At 36.3% G+C, this 23277-nt stretch overlaps 1 protein-coding gene across 3 annotated transcripts in view; it reads left to right on the top strand.

Annotated features, from left to right (window-relative positions):
- Positions 1-23277, top strand: part of KYNU (kynureninase) — a 115357-nt gene that overhangs the window by 7595 nt on the left and 84485 nt on the right. For all 3 annotated transcript variants that reach the window (XM_019455085.2, XM_019455091.2, XM_019455093.2), the window contains exons 2-3: positions 228-410; positions 13815-13935. In XM_019455085.2, coding sequence (XP_019310630.2) covers positions 242-410; positions 13815-13935 — 290 coding nt within the window. In that variant the 5' untranslated portion in view covers positions 228-241. The remainder of the gene's footprint in view (positions 1-227; positions 411-13814; positions 13936-23277) is intronic.

Raw genomic sequence — 23277 nt, 5'->3', positions numbered from 1 at the left:
CTGGAGCCTGCTTCGGATTCTGTGTCTCCCCCTCTTTCTGCCCCTTCCCTGCTCATGCTCTGTCTCTTTCTCTGTCAAAAATAAACATTAAAAAAATTAAAATAAATAAATATTAAAAATTTTTTTAAAAAGGAAAGACACAACATTCTTTACCTAAAAGGCTCCTTTTCTACAGAAAAAAAATGGTGGTGGCTAAATTATTTTTAATTATTTTTCTTCACTTTTAGAGAAACAACTTGTAATGGAGGCTTCACCTCTTGAGTTACCAGCTGACACACTTCAACGCATCGCATCTGAACTTAGATGTCACCTGACAGATGAGAGGGTTGCCCTCCACCTTGATAAGGAAGATAAGCTGAGGCACTTCAGAGAGAATTTTCATATCCCCAAAATGCAGGATCTACCTGCAGGTAAGAACACTGAAAAGAATTCTATTTTTCTTAATTAATTTATTAATTTATTTTTGCTACTACATGAGTTTATCATAAACCTTTGAAATCGTTGTTCTCTTACATAATAGAGCCATTGTAATTATGTCTGAAAAACAGAAAGTTCCTGGTGCTACTAAATCAGCCTGTCAGCCAACCTTAGCCTCAGATTCTTTATGTTCCTTTTCTTCTTCTGAATAAAATACTTGCAGCATTTTTATACTGTCATCTATTTCTCTGAACAATAGAGTGACTGATTGAAAATTATAGGCAGACGCATTTACTTGTTCTCTAAGCACTTAGAGCTCAAAACAATTTCTTTTCAATACAGTATTAGAATATCTCTTATTTGTGGCACCTAGTTAATGATAGCATGATATTTCTCTTAGAGGAAATATTATTTTGTGATTTGGGCATATTAAGAAGATATTATGTGAATAACCATCTTTGTATGCTGTGAGTAAAGATGGCATGTATAAGAATTACCAAAAATAAGGAAATAATCAGTGACTAAGAAATACATATTGCATTTTTTTTTCTTTTAAATAATATGGTAAGCTGATTCTGTTCTTGGTTTGGGGATGTCCTATTTTAAAAAAATAGGTAGCACAAGTATAAAAATATGAAATTTTTAAAATATTTGACTTTGCTCCATTTTACATCAATGAAAAAAGATTTGTCAAAATAAATATAGGTTTTATTTTCCTTTTCCTAGATGGTTTTTGAGACATTGTTAGAGAAAAGGGTCAAAATTATTTTTACTTAGCTGATGTTGCACTTAATGTTCAATGTTGTTCTAAAGACCATACCCCCAAAATAACACATGCACACATGCATGCACACACACACTCATGCACAAACATATGCACCAAGAAAAAGGAAGAAAGCAAGCAAGGAAGGCATGCAAGACATAAATATTGGAAAGACGTGTCTAAATCTCTCTAAATTATTCCTGTTTGGAACATAATTGTTCCTGAATCTCTGAGAGGATACTGGATAGTTCCATAAGATCCCAACTCTTCTTTTTATTGTATTTTCATATATTGGTTTTTCAGAGATACAAGACAAAGTTTTTATGACCTACCTATCAAAGTACCAAAATGACTTCCACATTTACATTTGTATTTCCTCCAGAAACAAAAGCACTTGTGTCATGGACATCTTTGCTTATTTGATAATCAAAAATTGTTCCTTCCTTGTTTGAATTTGCAAATCTTGGAACAGTGTTTGAAATTTGTATAAACTCCTTGGCCATTTGCTTTTCTTAAAAAGTTGTAATTTTTTCTTCATGTATAAAGTTTATTGCTTCTAGATATTTTATTTTTCAATTGATTTTAATTTTTCAAGTCTTAGTTATATTAACAACTTGTTCTAAGGAGTTTTAAATTAAATTTTTTTTTAATGTTTATTTATTTTTGAGAGAGAGAGAGTGTGAGCGGCGTGGAGGGGGGTAAGACAGAGAGAGAGGGAGACAGCGATCTGAGGCAGGCTCTCAGCTATCCGCACAGAGCCCAATGAGGGGCTCGAACTCACGAACCATGAGATCATGACCTGAGCTGAAGTCAGACGGTTAACCGACTAGGCCACCCAGGCACCCCTGTAAGGAATTTTAAATGAATTTGCCTAGTCCATGTAGTTGGACGATATAACCAGAAATGGATTCCAAATTTTGGGACTCCTTCTCCAGTTGTCTTGACTCAAAGCTATTACTTTTTCGAAGATTACTCTAAGGGAACCTGACTGGCTCAGTCAGTAGAGCATGGGACTTTTGATCTCAGGGTCATGAGCTCAAGCTTCATGTTGGGCATAGAGCTTACTTAAAAAAGAAACTACTCTATTGAGTTGGAATTTATATACCATAGAATCCACTTTGTTTTATGCTCTGCAAGATACCCCCAGGATTTGCTTATCTTATAACTGAGAGTTGGTACCTTTTGAGTGTTTTTACCTATTTTGCCTACCCCACACCTGATGCCTTTGGCAACCACCACCAATCTGTCTCTGTATCTATCAGTTCATTTATATTTATTATTTATTTATTTATTTATTTATTTATTTATTCATTCATTCATTCATTCATTCATTTATTCATTCATTCATTCATTCATTCAATTCTTCATATCAGTGATATCATACAATATTTTCTTTCTTTGTCTGACTTATATCATTTAGTATTTTAAGTGCACAGTTTGGGGCACCTGGGTGGTTCAGTTGGTTAAGTGTCTGCCTTTGGCTCAGGTCATGATCTCATGGTCCATGGGTTCAAGTCCCACATCAGTCTCTATATGCTGACAGCTCAAAGCCTGGAGCCTGCTTCAGATTCTGTGTCTCCCTCTCTCTCTCTGCCCCTCCCTTGCTTCTGTCTCTCTCTCTCATTCTCTCTCTCAAAAAGTAAATAAACATTAAAAAAATGTTTTTAAGTGCATAGTTCAATAGGTGCTTATAGTTTGATGATCATCACCACAACCTGAGTCTTTACTCCCTTTTTACATCCCCAGCTCCAAGTGGCCAGTAATCTACCAAACCTGTTACTATTTTGCTCTGTATAGTTCATTAAATCAGACAATGCCCTTGCAAGTAACTTGTGTTTGAGAGTAGTTTTACACAAAGAGTTGCTTAAAAATGATAACGAAGACAATTTAGATGATATAGACTTTATTTAACACTTCCTGAAACTCACAATTTCCATTCCCTAGGGTCCAGGGAACTGCAAAATGGGGTGGGAGGCAGGAAGCTTTTATAGGACAAAGAATAAAGAACAAGGAAGAGAAAAATAGAAAATGTCTGATTTGGTGGGGCCACATGGTAAAACTTGTTTGGGGCAAGAAGGAATAAGGAAATAAGTATAGAGTCCAGAGTTGGCTTGGCATTAGGATTGGCTGACAGTATGTACTACCTTTCTGGTCAAGCAGAACATTAATAGGGACTAGGAAAGTCACCTAAGTTTCCATGCTGATGTATCATCCTGGGCAGAAGAAGCTCCGTCTTGGACCTAGAAAGTTATTTCAATGGTATTCCTATCACTGTTTCTTTCATCCTCAAATATTCCCCTCTTTCAATTTTATCATATGTTCAGGAAAGATGAGAAAATTGTCATTCAACTTTAATAAGTTAAATTGAATGCTCTCCAAACAAGATCTACCATTACTATGACTTTGTGATATTATCCTGTTAGATACAATTGGCATAGAAAACTGCCATGCTTGAGTTTGTCTCCAGGGGTTCCATGTAATATAATAGAGCCTCTTCAGTTCAACTATTGTTAGGCTCAGAAGTTAGTGACAAGTATGAGGTATCAGTGAATGAAATATGGGAAAGTATGCTTTTTAGCATAAAGTATAATCCTTTATTTAATAGTAGCTAACATGTTAAATAAAGGTTTCATCCAGCTATATTTATGACTATAGGATTCTAATGATTTATATATCTAATTTCTATAAGAAAAAAAGTAAGAATATTTCTTAGTTAAAAATTTGATTTCGTAGACATTTTGAATTTCTCATTGCACTTGCATTATGCAATTTTGTGGACTTGTAATCTTTTTAAAAAATTTTGTAAATGTTTATTTATTTTTACCAGAGAGAGAGAGAGAGAGAATCAGAGCATGAGCAGGGGAGGGGCAGAGAGAGAGGGAGACACAAAATCCTAAGCATGGTCCAGGCTCTGAGCTGTCAGCACAGAGCCTGATGCAGGGCTCGAACTCACCAACCACAAGATCATGACCTGAGGGGAAACCAAGAGTCAGATGCTTTACCGGCTGAGCCACCGGGGCACCCCATGGACCTACTTGTAATTTTGTCTTTCCTTTTGTATTAGACTAATTGTTCCCTGAAAGCAAGGGCTATGTTATTTCTCTTTGTATGAATGGGAGTCCTCTAGGCAGACCCTAAGGTGGAGGTGGCCAGTGAGGTCTTATCCCTCAGAAAGAACAGCATTTGTAAACACACAAGCAAGAGAAAGCATAGTTGCTGAAGAATTAGAAAATTTGCATGCGTGTGTGTGTGTGTGTGTGTGTGTTCGCATGTGGGTCTTTCTTTCTTTCTTTCTTTCTTTCTTTCTTTCTTTCTTTCTTTCTTTCTTTCTTTCTTTTAACTGTCCAGTAATGTTTGAATTTCTGCTGAGTTTATTCATAGCTGTGGAAAATGTTTAAGCTTGGAACCACAAAATTGTATATTAATGTTACTAATGTCATTTCATCAAGACTGCAGACTCATATTGAAGAAGGCAAAAGTAGAATTAAGGAAATGATGTAGAATATTTTTTCAGAAATCCAAAAGGAACTATAGAAATCAAAGTAAATGCATTGGAGGTGAAAAAAGGGAAGAGATTCAAGAAATATTTTAAATACTGATTGAACAAACCTGAGTTAATTATTCAATGAATAAACTGTTAACTGGGAGAAATAACTCTGGTGTTAGATGCATTCACATTTGAGATTGTTATATCTTATTGAATTGATACATTATCATTATGTAATGTTCTACTTTATCCCTGGTAATTTCTTTACTCTGTAGTCTTCCTTGTCTGATATTAATATACTAATCTAGGTTCATTTTGATCAGTGTTTCCTTAGCATATCTTTTTCCACCTACCCATATCATTGCAATTGAAAAATAGACTGTCAACTTATAGATAGAACAGAGTTGGGTCTCTTTTTGAATTCACTCTGGCAATGAATTTTCATTGGCATATTCAGACTCTTTATGTGTAATGTAATTATTGACAGGTGTAGATTTAGATCTACCATTTTATTATTTGTTTTGTGTCAATTTTCCTTTATTTCTTTCCCCCTTTCTTGCCTTTGCTTTGATGATATCTATATTTTTTTGGTATCACATTAAGTTACATATTAAGTTTTGTATTATATCTTTTTGTGTAGTTTTTGTTGGTTTGATTTACTGGTTGCTCTAGAGATTAAAAATATATAATATAAAATATACATTATATATAATATATTAATTAATAGTTATTAATATATATTAAATATCTATTTAAACTCATTACTTGATTTAGAAACAATATTTTATCACTTCAAATAGGATGTAGAAAATTAAAATTATATAATTAGCTCTCTTTCTCATCTTTTTATGTCATAGTTGTTATATATATTACATCTACAAACTCTGAAAACCCAAACAGATACCGTTTTCATTTTTTCTTTTCAATATGTATAACTGTATATCATGTATATTTAAAAATATTAAAGAAGAGTCTTTTACATTTACCTAGATATCTACTACTTATGTTGCTCTTCTTTCATTCCTAACATCCAAACTTCCCTCTAGTATTATTTCTTCTCACCCAAAAGAACTTCCCTTAGTATTTCTTTTAGACAGATCTACAACCAAAGGTTTTTCTTCATTTTCCTTCCCCTGAAAATGTCTTTATTATGCCTCCATTTCTGAAGAATATTTTTGCCAGACATAGAATTCTGTGCTGACAATTATTTTCTTTCAGTCACTTCTTAAAAATTTTGGTCCATTGGTTTCTGTCCTCCATGTTATTTGATGAGAAATTGTCATCATTAGAATTATCGGTACCCAATAGACATAGGACCGATGTCTGTGGTTGCTTTAAAGATTTTTCTTTGTCTTAAATTATCAGCAGTTTGATTATAATGTGTCTGGGCATTTATTTATTTATTATTTTTTTTTAATATATGAAATTTATTGTCAAATTGGTTTCCATACAACACCCAGTGCTCATCCCAAAAGATGCCCTCTTCAATACCCATCACCTACCCTCCCCTCCCTCCCACCCCCCATCAACCCTCAGTTTGTTCTCAGTTTTTAAGAGTCTCTTATTCTAACCTCTAACCTCTTTGGGGCATGCATTTATTTGAGTTTATCCTCCTTGAAGTTCACTGAGATTTTTAAGTATGCAAGTTTAAATTTTTGACCAATTTGAGGAATTTTTAACCATTATTTCTTAAAACATTTTTGCATCCCATTCTTCTTCCTTTTCTTCTGATATTCTAATAATACAAATATTATACCTTTTGGTATTGGCTTACATATTCTTGAGATTGTATTCATTTTCTTACAATTTCTTTTTTTCCCCCCTCTGATGTACAAATTGGATAATTTCTTTGATCTGTCTACAAGTTCAAGGACTCTTTCCTTTGTCATGTTCATTCTGCTCTCGAGTCCATTTTGGAATTTCTCAAAAATTTAGTTTATTGTACTTTGCAGTTCTAAAGTTTCAGTTTGTTTCTTTTTAAAATATTTTACTTCTCTGCTGAAACTTTTTATTTTTTTTATATTCATTTCAAAAGTGCTTTCCCTTACATCTTGGACTATAGTTATAATAGCTACCTTATGGTCTTTGTCTGATAATTCCAATATCTGTGTTGTTTTGGGTTTGATGTCCATTGATTTTCTTTTCCATTAAGGTATGTTGAGACGGTTCTGGTTCATCTTGTGTTGAGTAAATTTATATTGTGTTCTAGACATTTTGGTATTACCCTGTAAGTCTTTGTTATTTTAAATCCTATCAAGAATGTTGATATTGTTCATTTCCTTTGGTTTACTTTAGCAAGCAATCTACTCAGATAAGTTGTTTGCAAGTTCCTACTCACCTTCTGTGGATGGTAGTTCCAATGGTAATTCAGTTTTCAAAGACTTTGCAGTATTATTTGGATCTTTCCTGTATATATGACACTCAAACACCAATTTAGAATCTAGGTTCAATTCTCAAATTTTGTTGAATCACTTAGACTTAGATCCATTCAGGCACAGTACATGGGTGCACTCAAAAGTTCATGTACAAAGGTATATGATCATTTTCTTAAGCTCTCTCTTTTCAATAGGCCTAACAATTTCTTGCTTCCCAGGGTCCATCTTCATTTTCCTCTGGCTAGAAAATGGGCATTTTAATTGATCCTTTTTGTTATGCATATGACTATGCTTGCTTCTGGGCACCAGAAACAAGAGGACAGGGAGAAAACAAAACAACTAGAGTTATCCCACATTCTTAGAACCATCCTTCCTCTAGTTAGAGGGAAGGGTTTCCTTTCTCAGTGATTTGGGTTCCTGTGCAACTACTGTTATTATAACTGCTGCCACTCTCACAGAATTGACTAGTGGTTACTGTGGAAGAGAACAGAAATAAATGAAAGCAAAAAGAGAAAAGCCAATGTTATGCCCAGAATTCGTGATCCCCAAAGACCACCAGGGAACCGAGTCCGATGCAAAAGCAAAAGAGACTTTATTCAAGCTAGCTCGAGCTCAATCCCCTACCTGCACTGACGCAGCGGTGAGATACCAGGGAGAGAGTGAGTTTCAAAAGGACAAAGGTTTTATTGGGGCCTAGGGGCAGTTGGTGAGGTAATGGCTATGGCCTCAGCCGATTGGCTGGGGAAGGGTCCGAGTCCTGTTAGACAGGTGAGGGTGAGGTGGTTACTCAAGGGGAGGAGGTGTGGTCAGGGTGAAGGACACAGAACAAGATGGAGTTGGCCAGGGTGGGCCCGCCCTTTCACCAACAAGATTTCTACCACTCTCACCCTCTCTGTCTCTCTGGCCCTTAGTGATTCTCTTTGTAACTCTTCAGAAATAGGGATAGTGGGCTTCTCTTGGAGTTCTTATAGTTCACACTCACTACAAAACTTGGAGTTTCTGGCTGTCTTTGAAAGCAAACCCTGAGAGATTCCTCAGAAGTAGAAAGAAAATGAGAAACTCAATGCCAATTTGGTGGCATTTCAAATTCTGGTTTTCTTCCCCAGTATACTTACTATCATTTATTTTTCAAACTCCTCAGATTCTAAAATGCTACTCAATGTATTTTACTTACATTCAGTGTGTCAGGATGTACTTTCCCATGTCAAATTGTGTCTTAGATTTTTCTAAAATATAGAAGGCCAGAAGTATTTTTCTGTAGTACAAGAAAAAAAAAAAACATATTAAATCTAAACTATACTTTGAGGAAAAAACATTTATTCTAAAACTTTTTTGAAGATTATGTTAGCAAACTAGTTTTTTTAATGTTTTATTTTATTTTATTTTATTTTATTTTATAAAGGCAGAGAGTGAGTGGGGGAGGGGCAGAGAGAGAGAGGGAGATAACAGAATCTGAAGCAGGTTCCATGCTCCAAGCTGTCAGCACAGAGCCAGATGTGGGACTGGAACCCATGAACCATGAGATCATGACCTGAGCCGAAATCCAAAGCTCAACAAACTGCGCCACCCAGGCACCCTGAGCAAGCTAGTTTTTCATTCTGATGACCAGAACCAGAACTGGTCCTTGGGAATTTTGAGATGCAGTACCCTAGGTGTCATGTAATAAGAAGGATCGGTCTTGGCCCCCCATCGGTTTTCATCTGGAGATTATTTGTTTATTGATAAAATTTTGATCTAGTTCCTCAGAGGACTATCATCTCAGAGACTTATAGACTTAAGCATCAATTTCAGTTCAGCAGTATTCCAAATTGCCAAGATTGGATTCAGTACTGCCAACAACTATAACAACCCGAACCCAGTCATATTACTACCACAAGTATTTAGACTGAGACAATTTTACAATTAGATAGTTCTTATCCAATAAATTCATATCATCTGCTTACAATCTTATCGGTATTACCAGGGTTCGAAATAATCAAAACACGAATGAAACAAACACAGCTTGAATCCCTATGCTTTCCATTAATGATTATAATACAATCAGCAATAATTTCGTGTTCACCAATCTGCAAAAACATTGTATCTCTTTGAGGAGGGTCTTTTTAAAAATTGTTCTTTCTTTCCTTTTTTCTTTTCTTTTTCTTCCTGAATTTGAGAACAGAATTCCTTCTTTAAAATAAATAAAAACTTAGCTCAGATTTGTCAAATAAACACTCATAGTAGGTTAAAGTTTTAGCCTAGGATTTCTAATCAGCACAGCACTGCAGTAATGCCCATAAACCTACCTATCTAATGTCCCTTTGCTGGGTAAAGGGTTTCATTTTTTCATACACATATGGAGGAAACAAACTCTTAAATATAAAGTCTTTCAAAACAAATAAACAAATATATTTCTGGTGGGGGTTAACTTTCACAGAGATGTTTCTTTCTTTTTTTCCCCATTACTGCAGACAAAAAGAAAAATTTATGATGAAAATCTATCAGTCACAGGAGCCAACCCAGGAGTTCAAGAGAAAAGCATCAATTAAAACTAGCTATATTTAAAAAGAGTGAAATTTATTATTTGAAAAAATTAGAGCAGAATATGTTACCAAACTAGTATTTTATTCCAGTCAATAAGTATCTAATAATATTCTGATAATAAACATTAAAATTATACAGAATTAACTAAACAAAATTTGCAATGCTGAAAGGAAATATTTAGATTTACTTCACACACTGACACTCTCAGTTTATGTCGGTTTAAGTGCATATAGTATCCCCTGGCATACATAACAAAGATACACACTGTCACCTTAGAAACAAAACCATTAATGCTTGACTTCCTTTTTATATAAAATTTACTTTAGAAAATATTCTTTACATAAACTAGTCATTTTTTAAATCTTTGGAATTTATTTCTGTTTTTCAGTTACTTCTAGGTTTCCCCTTTATAATAAGGAAAATATTAAAATTACTTTATAATTAACTAACCTTGCTTTAGAATGATTTCACATGTATTTTACTTTAAGTGGACTAATAAAATTGTAAATTATAATAATGACATACTACATTAAGTTAAAAGTTAGGTATCTTCTGTGACCTGAAGAAATCAGTTAAACTTGGGAAATCTCAGTTTTGGTTTTGTTTTGTTTTTAATATGGGGGCTAATGCCAGGACTTTTGAAATGTGGCCATATAATGAATTATTTGGAAAGATTTTAAAATAGTGTCTACCTCCAGGCCCCATACAGACCAATTAAATTGGAGTCTCTGTATCAAGCGTAGGCACTGTATTTTTGTAAAGTTCCTGATGTGATAAATTAGTACATAAATCCAAATAAAATATATAAAGATCATAAATGTCTGGTTTTATATTTGTCTTTTTAAAATTATCATTTCATGAATAGATTATCTTAACTAGTTTAAAAAGTATTATACCTATGTATATATGGTTGTAAGATAATAATACTTCATTTCTTTCAAAGAGAACAGCTAGTACTGTTATCCGACAGTATATTTGCAATTAGATCAATATTTGGCCAACTTTGATAACATTAACTGGATGCTCCAAACATACTGAATATTTGTTGAAAGGCATTGCAATAGGAAATTCATTTATGAATTTCTCCTCTCCAATGCATCCCCCCTCTCTGACCTACCATAGCTACTGTTTCTCATAGTTGGTTACAGGCTAGTGAACAGGGGAGGGCCATGGTTGTACAGTACATATGTATGAAGGTGGGAGGTGGTTCTTCCCAAACTTAGGTCCTAATAGTCCTTCTCACATTGCTAGCTTTATTCTCCCTTTCTCCAAGAATACAAACCATTATGGCAGTGCTGAGAGAGAGAGAGAGAGAGAGAGAGAGAGAGAGAGAAGAAAATGCATCTGTAATACCTACAAGTGTGAGACCTGTAGGAGATATCACACAGGGAGATGAATGCATCTTAAGTAAAACTTTTGAAGGGCAGTGGTGTGAGAAAAATAAAGTGAGTTTATAATTATTCTACAGAATCCAACTAGGAAAATAAGGTAGTTCCGAAGGTTCATTAGACTTAAGAGGAATGAGAGATCACTAGGAGAAGGAGGATCTTTTATTTGGCGCAATTAAAAAGTCATTCTAGGGGGCGCCTGGGTGGCTTAGTCAGTTAAGTGTCCGACTTCAGCTCAGGCCATGATCTCACAGTCCGTGAGTTCAAGCCCCTCATCGGGCTCTGTGCTGACAGCTCCGAGCCTGGAGCCTGCTTCTGATTCTGTATCTCCCTCTCTTTGCCCCTCCCCTGCTCACACTCTGTCTTTGTCTCTCTCTCTCAAAAATAAACAAACATTAAAATTTTTTTTTAAAAAAGTCATTCTTGGAGCACTTAGCTGGTTCAGTCAGTTAAGTGTCCAGCTTGTGATTTTGGCTCATGGTTCATGAGATTGGAATTTGCTCTCTCCCTCTCTCTCTGCCCCTCTTCTGCTTGTACTTTCTCTCTTTCTCTTTGTCTCTCTCTCTCTCTCTGTCTCTCTCTAAATAAGTAAATACATATTTTTTTCCCTAAAAAAAGTCATCCTTATTAATATCCTCCCAATGGTCTGGATTACTGTACTTATTTGAATACTTAGTTGAAATTTGAGCCATGGTACATCAATTAAAATATATAGCAAGGGATATAATTTGCAGTCTCACACTGGAGGTACAAAAATGGTATAGGTTTTCATTTTTGAAAATGGTATAGTTTTTCATTTTTCACTTTTTGAAAATGGAATCAAATTTGACACCTACAAGATTTGATGGAAAATCTTGGTTCCTTTATTTGGGAATTTGCCTTCGCTCTTCCTAGGGGTCCAGAAATTTGTGGAGGCCTCTTGCTATCCCTAGGAACAGGTCTGTGGTGAACTGTCTTCATCCCCCTTGCCCCACATCTGTGGCCATTTGAGAGCAAGTGGCTTCATTGGCAGCAGCCTCTCCTTTCCATCAATCTGGGGACACCTGGGGACTAGACCAGGTTTCTGTCATGCCTGGGATCTTTAGTGGAGCCACTTGCAGGGGATACATTCCTTCCTTCTCTCAGTCTTATGGAAAGCAGTTTCACCAAGTTGGTTCGCCTGCTTTTCCTTCAACCCTTGGAGGCCTTGTGGTTTTCTGTTAGCACCCTATGCTGCTGTAGGGAAGGAAGAATATCTTTTTCCTTTACCCTTTTAAGTTCGAGGCCAAAGCCCTGTAACAAAAGACAAATTAACACAATAAAAGCATACATTTTTTTTTAATTACAAGTTTTACATGACAGAGGAGACTTCAACAGGAAATGCAGATCTGAAGAAGCAGTTAAACCTGAGTTTTTAATGCTAGGTTTGATGAAGACTGAAACATCATGGGGGAATGTGACAAGATAATGAAGTGTATGAGCTAAGAGTAGTAAACTTGGGGAACAGTAAGGCCTATTTCTTTCAATTCCTCTCAGTGTCTTGGAGATAAAGATATATAGGGAGGGCACCTCTCACAGGAGGGTTTTATGACCTCCTTAGGGGAAAGTCAGAAGGTCTTTCCATTTCTCAAATTCTCTCAGCTGAAAATATTTAGTATGCCCAGGTGCCATATTTTGGTGTAAAATGTGCAGTTTTGAATCCCATCACTGCCAAGAACACCAGTGTTTAATAACAAACATATTTAACATTTTTCTGGCACAAGAGAAGCCTAGGCCCCAAGGATTAAAGTTCTGCTTGTCTTTCATGTTGCACAGATTCAATACGACTCAGGTGGAGAGTGGTAGGCAATCTATTGTCGTGGGTTTTTATAAAATATATTTCCTGGATATTCTATTCTGCCATATTACACAATGCCAATTGAATTCTCAAAGCCATTTGATGTGTTTTGAGACTTTTTAAACAACCAACTCAACAAAGATGGGGAAAGGAGATGGGGAAGCCTACTTTTGTCTGGCATGGGACAAGATAATTTCGTTTATAATTCTGTTTTTCTCTCACATTGAGCACACTAAACATGACTGTCTAGATATGAGCAGCCCACTATTTATTTGTGTGTAAAAGCATCAGCAATGAAAGAACAAGACAAGACAATGGGAACAGAGATATGCGTGATTGGCTACTCATGCTGGGTCATTGCTGAGGCTGACCTGCATGGAACACGTTGAGTCTTCAGACATGAATTGGTTTGCTAGTGAAACTGTATTTGTTGCAGTCAAAGGAGAGTTGTAAGATAGACAGATCACTAAAATTCTGTTTTATTTGAATGAGACATAGATACAGAGAACAATCTTTGCATATGTATATATTAATATATGTATATAGATATATAGAGTGACAAAATGTATAAAGCTAATATATCTACTTCAGATATGTAAGTACTCCTTTAATTTTTTTTTTTTTTTATTTGCCTTATCTACAACATCAGTTATTGAAGAGGGTGAGTACTTGCTTAGACTCTGGTAAATTTCTAGTATGTCTAGATGGGCTGATATACTTCCTATAAAAATTCTGCTTCTAACATTTTTCTTTGCCTTTGTCCATTTATGATTGGGTATAGTTGCTAATTTAGACTTCCTTGTGGAGCACAATAAATATGAGAGCTCTCAATAAAAGTCTATACGTTTAAATTATATTTTAAAATATAAATGTAAAAGAATAATTATTTTTCTGAGAATGTGATATTATCTTTGGGAAGAATTATAAGTTATTTATTATCCTTATTGGAGTTAATTACATTAATTATTTGTACTGGATTAACAATGCCAAATGGAAGAAGGTTAATTAATTGAATAAGCATTTTTTTCATTTCTTTCTGTTTCAGTTGATTTATCTTTAGTGAATAAGGATGAAAATGCCATCTATTTCTTGGGCAATTCTCTTGGCCTGCAACCAAAAATGGTTAAAGCATATCTGGAAGAAGAACTAGATAAGTGGGCCAAAATGTAAGTATTATTTCAAAAGCTATCATTTGACATCTCACACAAGGACTTTATTTTTTTTTCTACAAATTTTTATTTAAATTTCAGTTAGTTAACATGAAGTGTAATATGGGTTTCTGGTGTAGAATTTAGTGATTCATCGCTTACATATATGTAACACCCAGTGCTCCTCACAAGTGCCCTCCTTAATCCCCATCACCTATTTAACCCACTCCCCTGTCCCCTTCCCCTCCAGTAACCGGCAGTTTGTTCTCTACAGTCAAGAGTTTGTTTCTTGGCTTGCCTCTTTTTTCTCCCCTACTATGTTTATCAATTTTATTTCTTAAATTCCACATATTAGTGAAATCATATGGAATTTTTCTTTGACTGACTTACTTCGTTTAGCATAATATATTCAAGTTCCATCCACATTGTTGCAAATGACAAAAATTCCTCCTTTTTATAAACGAGTAGATTTCCATTGCATCTATATCCTCTTCATTATAGATGGATAGTTGGGTTGTTTCCATAATTTGGCTATCGTTGATAATGCTGCTATAAACATCAGGGTGCATGTATCTCTTTGAATCAGTAAGAACTTTAAAAATCACACTAGGTTATCTAATATTTAGAAAGGTATACAATAGACTCCAGGAAGTTTAGGATACAGAGGGACCTTAGGAATCATGTCATTCAATACTCTTATTTTATTAATGACATAACTAAGGATCAGTAAATAAGGTCGGATGACAAGTTAGTGGCAGAGTCAAGAATAACACTTTTACAATATTAGAAAAAAGTCCCTCTCCCAAGTTGATATATCTAAATCATATGTAATCATTTTATTTTATTTTGTGACTGATTAAAGGAGTTAATATTTAGAATTCAATTCAGTATTTTCATGAGTCATTCCAGCTAAATTCTATCACACTGATTTTTATAAATAAGAAAGTAAAAATTATCGAGAGGGAGAAAATAGTGGAGCAGAAGGTACTGCTATCCCCAAACTGAGCGTGCTTACTAAAAAGATACTCTGGGCTTAGCTAAGTGGGTTTGCTCCAACCATGTGGGAATCTGAAATCATATCTGGTTTTTTTTTGTTTTTTTTTTTTCCCCTCCATCTCTTCTGTTCTATTTTTACTCTTCTGCCTATGAAACCCTTCACACCTTCTGCTTCCCTGGATGCTTACCTTTCTTAATCTCAACCTTCTCAATCATGCAGATGATCTCTTCTCCCCAACTGTCCATTGCATTAATAATCACTGCTCTGGGATAAGTAGTTTAGAGGTGTCTATTTTCATTGGCCTCATATTCTCAGCCATATTATAAATTCCTTTAGGGAAATAACTTAATCCTATGTGCTTCTTATCCTTCCTCAGTAGTTACTAATAAAGCTGAAACTAAAAATACTTTAAAAATACTTTTAGCTATAGAAAATGTAATATTCTTTTTACAGCTTATTTATTTAGTTTTGAGAGAGAGAGAGCACAAGTGGGGCAGGGACAGAGAAAGGGAGAGAGAGAGAATCCCAAATGGGCTCCACACTGTCAGTGCAGAGCTGATGTGGGGCTCGAACCCATGAACCATATCATGACCTGAGCTAAAGTTGGACACTTAACTGACTGAGCCACCCAGGCGCCCCCCAAAATTTCATATTATTTTTAAATTGTTTAATATTTACACTATTAAAAATAAGACCTGTGAAAAGGTGCTCAATATCACTCAACGTCAGGGAAATGCAAATTAAAACCACAGTGAGATATCACCTCTTAACTGTCAGAACGGCTTGAATAAAAAACATAAGAAATAACAAGTGTTGGCAAGGATGTGAAGAAATACACTGCTAGTGGGAATGCCAACTGTTGCAGCCACTGTGGAAAACAGTGCAAGGGTTCCTCAAAAAATTAAAACTAGAATTACTGTATGATCCAGTAATTCCACTACTGAATATTTGCCCAAACAAAACAAAAACACTAGTTTGAAAAGATGTGTGCATCCCTATGTTTATTGCAACATTGTGTACAATAGCCAAGATACGGAAGCAACTCATGTGTCTATCCATAGATAAATGGATAAAGACAAAGGTGATGTTTTATATATATATATTTAAATATATATATATTTATATATATATATAAATATATATATATAAATATATATATATAAATATATTTATATATATATATTTATATATATAGTCCATTTTTAATATTTTTCTTCATTTTTAAAAAAAATTCAAGTATAAATAACATATGGAGTTCATTAGTTTCAGGTGTACAATATAGTGATTCAACAATTCTATATTTTAGTCAGTGCTCATCACTATAAATGTGCTCTTAATCCTCCTCACCTATTTCAGTCATCCCCCCACCACCTCCCTCTGGTAACCATCAGTTTTTTTCTCTTTAGTTAAGAGTTTGGTTTTTTGGGTCTCTTTTATTTTCCTTTGATCATTGTTTCTTAAACTTCACAACTGATTGAAATTGTATGGTATTTGTCTTTCTCTGACTGACTTATTTCACTCAGCATTGTACTGTCTAGAGCCACCCACATTGTTGTAAAGGACAAGATTTCATTCTTTTTTAGGATGATGAATCATCCTAAGCGATTCAGTGAATCACTTTTTTGTTGAGTACTTCTGCGTGCCCATGAAAGAAACTTTTCCTGTTAATCTATCTCATATCAATCAACCTTCAGGCCCTCAACCAAAAGGATGTAAACTAATAGAGGAAAAGTTTTCCTCCCAACAGAACCTTAGCTGAAAAAGTCCAGAGTAAAATTTTAAGCTAAACATTTAGGACCAAAGAAATAATGAACACTTTTGAGATCAAAGATGGGCAGTGAGATAGGATAGAACGCGATTTTGATCATGGCCCTCAAACACCACTGACATCCACAGGGCAACAGGGACCCTGATGGTGACTGGGCCACCACAATTTAAAGCAAAAAGACTAGGACCACCTGGATGGCTCAGTCGCTTGAGCGTCTGACTCTTGGATTTGGCTCAAGTCATGATCTTGCAGTTTGTGGGTTTGAGCTCCACAACAGGCTCTGCACTGATAGCATGCGGCCTGCTTGGGCTTTTCTCTGCCCCTCCCCTGCTCCTTCTCTCTCTCTCACTCTCTCAAAATAAACAAAATAATTTAAAAAATAATAAAGCAAGAAGGCTAAATAAAACAAAACAAAGACAAAACAAACTAGCTACCTCATCTTTTACTCAGAAGTCTTTTTAAAATTTAGTTGACATTGCTTGAAGCATTAATAATGCACCTCCTTTCTGAATCATCTGTCTAATGAAAAATAGGTAGAAGGGCTTAAGAGTATGTAATTTTCCATTGTCACAAGGTAAAATATAAAATTTAAAATCAACAACAATAGAAGGGTGTTATGACATAAAGACACTTCCCTGGAATACAACTTTAAAGTCTTGAAAACAATCAACCAGTCTCCTAGTAAAGTACGGTAATCATAGCAGATGAACAGGACAACAGGGCAGAATCTTTTTTAAATGCCTAAAGGATAAAAATGCACAGCCTTGCTGAACGAATATCCAGGGGGCAAGGACACTCTAAAGTTCAAATCCAATCTAATTCTCTGCTCCCTTTTATATTAGGGCCAAAAATGAATATTAACCATTTTTATTAACTATGACCCTCATTTTTTAAATACTAAACCCTGCTAGTGCAAAATGGTTCCAAATGTGGTGATATTTACTTTTCAATTTATGCATACAAGTTATGCAGATAAAGTTATACAGGCTTAATAAATTATGTAAGCCTCTATGATTTTTGCATTGAGTTGTGAATTCATATTCTTAACCACTGAAATTAAGAACTTTGCAATGTTACGGGGTGCCTGGGTGGCTCAGTAGGTTAAGCGCCTGAGTCTTGCTTTCAGCTCAGATAGTGATCTCTTGGGTTTGTGAGTTCGAGCCCCACATTGGGCTCTGTGCTGGCAGCACGGAGCCTGTTTGGGATTCTCTCTCTCTACCTGTCTCTCTGCCCTTTATGCACTCACACTGTCTCTGTCTCTATCAAAATAAATAAATAAACTTAAAAAAAAAGAAGAAGAACTTTGCAGTGTTATCTAATGCCTACGGTACTAGCACAGGCAGTGTTAAAATAAACTTGAAACAGAGGCACTGTTACCAATATGAAGGCTCAGTGTCATGAAAACTGAAGAAAGAAGAAGACAGAGTTTCCATGAAAGCCAAATGTCTTGCTCAGAATTCTTATCTGATTTGGTTTCATTTTCCTGCATTTTTTTCCTTTCAGGTTTGGCTTCCCTTCATATCTATTTTGAGATTCTAATAATCAGAATATATTTTTAAAATATTTCTAATCATTTTCAGGATGTTCTCCCTAAGTCTAGTGTTTCTTAGGCTGCTGTTTGTTCACAGGCTTTTAATTTAAGTAATCTTCTTGCCACTATGGTGGGCTGTTGGTCTGTTCACTTGTCTGGCTTCTGCTTGTGTTTTTGTACTAAATACCCCCACATATGTTTGGTTTGCCTCTAGGTCCAGGGCCTCCCATTATTGTGGTGAGTTTTTCTGATTATCTGTTTCTCTTCACCTTCTCCAACCCCACTTCGGCCCTACTTCTTAGCTGATAACCAAATCAGGCCAGTGCCTTCCTCTCTTCTTGACGAGTGGAAGACTTCAAGCAGGACTGAGTCAAAGAGAGCTACACAGTTCCTAAATAATGCAAAGTGAAATTAGTTTCTTAACAGGAAAAAATATATTAAAAAATTATAATCTTAACAGTAACTAAAAATTACAGTACTTTGCCTAAGTGAGATATTGCTCTGGGATATTGATACCAAGTCTGACTGGCCATTTATGACATATAAGGTAGGAAATGCCACTTGGCTTATGGCTATTATTGTCCGTATCTCTATCTTTTACATCCTATCACAGACTTAGTACCTACCTATCTACAAAATAAACCATCACTGGCGATAAGGCAGCCTGATTTTTATAATTCATAGGGCTACCATCTTTGATTAATTATGCTAAAAGAAAGTCAAGAATAGAGGCATACTTAGAAATATTTTTGGACCAGGGTGCCTGGGTGGCTCAGTTACTTAAGTGTTCGACTGTTGGTTTTGGCTCAGGTCATGATCTCACAGTTTGTGAGTTCGAGCCCCACATCAGGCTCCACACTGCCAGTGTGCAGCCTGCTTGGGATTCTCTCTCTCTCTCTCTCTCTCTCTCTCTCTCTCACTCCCTCTCTGCCTCTCCCCTGCTCATGCTCTCTTTCTTTCTCTCTCAAAATCAGTAAATAAAACTTAAAAATCATTATTGAAACTCTTGTTTTCAGAAGTAGAGATGCTGGGGCGCCTGGGTGGCTCAGTCAGTTAAGCGGCCGACTTCGGCTCAGGTCATGATCTTGCGGTCCGTGGGTTCGAGCCCCGCGTCGGGCTCTGTGCTGACAGCTCAGAGCCTGGAGCCTGTTTCAGATTCTGTGTCTCCCTCTTTCTCTGACCCTCCCCTGTTCGTGCTCTCTCTCTGTCTCAAAAATAAATAAATGTTAAAAAAAATAAAAAAAAAATATTTTTGGACCTAACTGATTTCTTCTAAAATTTTAAGTTATTCAAGACAAAACAATGAAAATAATGCACTTACCTCTGTGGATTTTGTTTAACTTCTCATTATGGCTATTTTCTACTGCATGCGATTTTTAAAGTAGATTAATAACACTTTACTTGGGGGAATTATTTTTGCTTTGTGAAATGACAGCATTTAGATATTTTCAATATTCTGAAATAGAAAATTTTTATGATTATTTGACTCATTTCACATATGATAATTTATTATCAGAAATGGGGCTATAACCATAAGAAACAGCATTAATATGCTTGAATACTGTGGATTGGCCAGAATTTTTTTAGAAATTTAAAATTACATATTTATGTATTATGGATTTACTAATGGCCCAGATTAAAGGAGAATAACATGGGTTAATAATCATAGTGGGAAAGTTTGGCTAGATGAGAAAGATATATCCGTCCCAAAGAGCACACTGTAAGTTGAGAAATGTATATTAGGTCTCTAAGATATAATCACAATACTTTAGGTTTTTTTTCATTGTCATATCTACTAGGTATATGGTTTTCTTTCTTTTTCATAGGCGCAAAGACTTGACCCAGTTTGTGTCTTTACGGGGATTCTTCTAAGACCTGTGACATTTTAGGTCGACTTATTTAAGAAAATAGCCCACTGAATTTCACATTAGGAACGAACCGCCTAGTGTTCAGACAATGCCTGACTTGACATGGCAATGTGTGCAGGGAGGGTGCTGGTGACACACGTGGGAGAGGCATGCTCCTGCCGACACTACAGTTTCATTCAATTCAAGTGTTTCTGTAAAAAAAAAAAAAAGTGTATTCTAGGAGAGAAAAATGCTCCCTCTACCCCCTACATTCAACAACTGATCTATAAAATAAACTGACAACACACAGATTAATAAGAAATAATAATTAATATTTATTAATTGTTAATATATGCAGGAGAGCGTGGTGTTATGCCCAGAATTCGTGATCCCCAAAGACCACCAGGGAGCTGAGTCCGATGCAAAAGCAAAAGAGCCTTTATTTGAGCTAGCTCAAGCTCAATCCCCTACCTGCACCAATGCAGCAGTGAGATACCAGGGAGAGAGAGGAGTTTCAAAAGGACAAAGGTTTTATTGGGGCCTAGGGGCAGTTGGTGAGGTAATGGCTGTGGCCTCAGCTGATTGTCTGGGGAAGGGTTGGAGTCCTGTTAACGCAGGTCCCTGGGTGTGTTTTGACCAGGAAGTCTGAACAGGTGAGCGGGAGGTTACTCAAGGGGTGGAGGCGTGGTCTAGGTGAAGGACACAGAACAAGATGGAGTCGGCCGGCGTGGGCCCGCCCTTTCAGTGGCAGGAAAAAAAAGTGAAAACCAAAAAAAATTGGTGACATTTGAGATCTTATATATCATTTTAAGAGGGGAAGAGGAGGAAAATGTAGGCCACATAGAGGAGAATAAATTATTTTTAGGAAGGATGTAAAGCACTTAGAAGAATAAATGGGAGACCTGAGAGTTTGTGACAAAGTCATCTGGGTGTGGTGTTGACTTGTAGGCTCCTCTCTGGAACAAGAGTTAATCTTCCCTGGTTGATGAAATTCCTGGGGAAGGATTGATGATAGTTGAGTTCCCTTGGAGGACCTGTCTTTAGGCAGATGGGGGAATTCAGAGGAATCTAGTCCCTGCACCTGCTGTTCATCAGGTGCCTTCAGCTCAAGGTATTCTTTATGCCAAAGAGGCATATTTTAGTGTGGCATAGTCTGCCAGCCTTCAGCATGAATAAGAAAGTACATGGAATTACATGTTACAAAGAATTTCCTGACATCTGTGTTGGCCAATCATTAATGTCTTATTTATTTACTCATGGGCGGGGCTGGGAGGAGCTTTAAAAAGCTGGGCTAATTTTTATTTTGTAGGATGGTTAAAGCATGGTCCTATTTCAAAGAGGATCCACTATTAACTTCCTAATAGGCTTTTACGTCCTGAGATCTAATTTCGTGAGCAGATAGCACTCCATAGACATCTCAGAGAGCACCTCACTCAGGGGGAATGATTTATGCCTCAATGGGGAGTGAACTGTTTGCCACGCTCTTTTCCTTTCCAGCACTTGTAAAAGAACATTCCAACTGTGCTGCAAGTATTTTAGGCAGTTTTGAATGAGAGCAATATCATCGTTTTCTCTGATACATATGTTTAAACTTTCACTGTAATCTACATCAACTCTTTATAAAGACAGGCCACTTTAGTTGGAGTTTATTGGGGTAACAACTTCCTAAATACATTTCACTACCCCAGGCTAGTAGACTGACAAAATGAAGAAGCAGTCTCTGTGTGTGATATTTTAAAGGGGGGGAGATGGCAAATGCATTGCAGGAAGAAACATACTCTTAAAGATTATTGCCACGGTGTCTACCAGAGTGAGAAGTAGGTGGCATAATATTCTGAGATATAAATTCTCTGAGGCAGAACATAGAATTTTACTACCTAAATGTAATAAGATGTATTGTGCTATCAGCAAGGCCATGGAGCTCTGTGTGATTAAAATAAAAAAGGATCCAAGTATCTGCCTTTAACTACCATTTAATGATAATGATTTTTGTCTTTAGCATTTATATTGGAAGTCAAGAAGAGGCAAGCTGTAGGCTAATAATAATATGAATAATAATAGCTAGCAATTGCCCTTCTCTTCCTCCTCAGTTCTTACAGTCTCTGTTTATCCTCAAAGAAAGTCCTCTTCCCTCGTGTCAGTTTATACGGTAATCAAAATATTAGTTTAAAAACTGCATTGTAACCCACATGCCCAAAAAGGGAGTTGTAGCATTAGATTTACGTTAGGGAATAGTCAGAAAAGGGGTGTTACATGTTATTCCATTGCAATCCTTTAAGGTACATATTGCCACCCATTTACTTTTGCTTTTACCCGCCTTATTAGCTTCTTTTTTTTTTTTTTTAACGTTTATTCATTTTTGAGACAGAGAGAGACAGAGCATGAACGGGGGAGGGTCAGAGAGAGGGAGACACAGAATCCGAAACAGGCTCCAGGCTCTGAGCCGTCAGCACAGAGCCCGACGCAGGGCTCGAACTCACTGACCGCGAGATCATGACCTGAGCTGAAGTCGGCCGCTCAACCCACTGAGCCACCCAGGCGCCCCCTTATTAGCTTCTAATACATATAGTGTCATAACCAGTGGTGACCTGGAATTGGCTGTGACCAGGCAATGAAAACCAGTCATTAAATATTCAGGAATTTTGTGGATGCCAAGAAATGGACCACAGGGAATATTCACACCGTCAAATCAACAAAAGCTAAAAACAGGGGTCCTTTCCTCTTGTTACCTCACTGCTCTTTCAGGGAGGAAAAAAAAATTCCCCATATCCTTCTGAATTCTTAGCTGAGACCCCTATAATAAAAGATCAGCAAGAGAAAAAAACCCCACATTTATTAGCATGTATACCTTACACACATGGGAGACACGTGCGAGGGGAAAAGAACTCCTCGCAATGACTTAGAATTCAGGCTTAAATCCTATCTTAATAGGGAAAGAGGAGGAGGATAAGAGGAGAGGCCACAGAGGAGAGAATAAGTGATTTTCAGGAAAGATGAAAGAGCCCTTAGGAGAATAGATAAAAGATAGAATAGATTGTGACAAAGCCCAACTGGATGTGGTGTTGACTTCTAGTCCCCTTTCCTGTGACAAGAGTCAATCTTTTCTGGTTGATGAAACTCCCAGGGAGGGGATTGATGACAGCTGAATTCCTTTTGGGGATCTGTCTTCAGGCAGATAAGGGAGTTCAGGGACAACCTCTCCCTGTATTAGCAGTTT

The sequence above is a fragment of the Panthera pardus genome, unplaced genomic scaffold, assembly GCF_024362965.1.
Source record: "Panthera pardus isolate Hobbes unplaced genomic scaffold, ASM2436296v1 HiC_scaffold_10, whole genome shotgun sequence".
NCBI lineage: Eukaryota > Metazoa > Chordata > Mammalia > Carnivora > Felidae > Panthera > Panthera pardus.
This window is presented reverse-complemented; position numbering and strand designations above follow the sequence as displayed.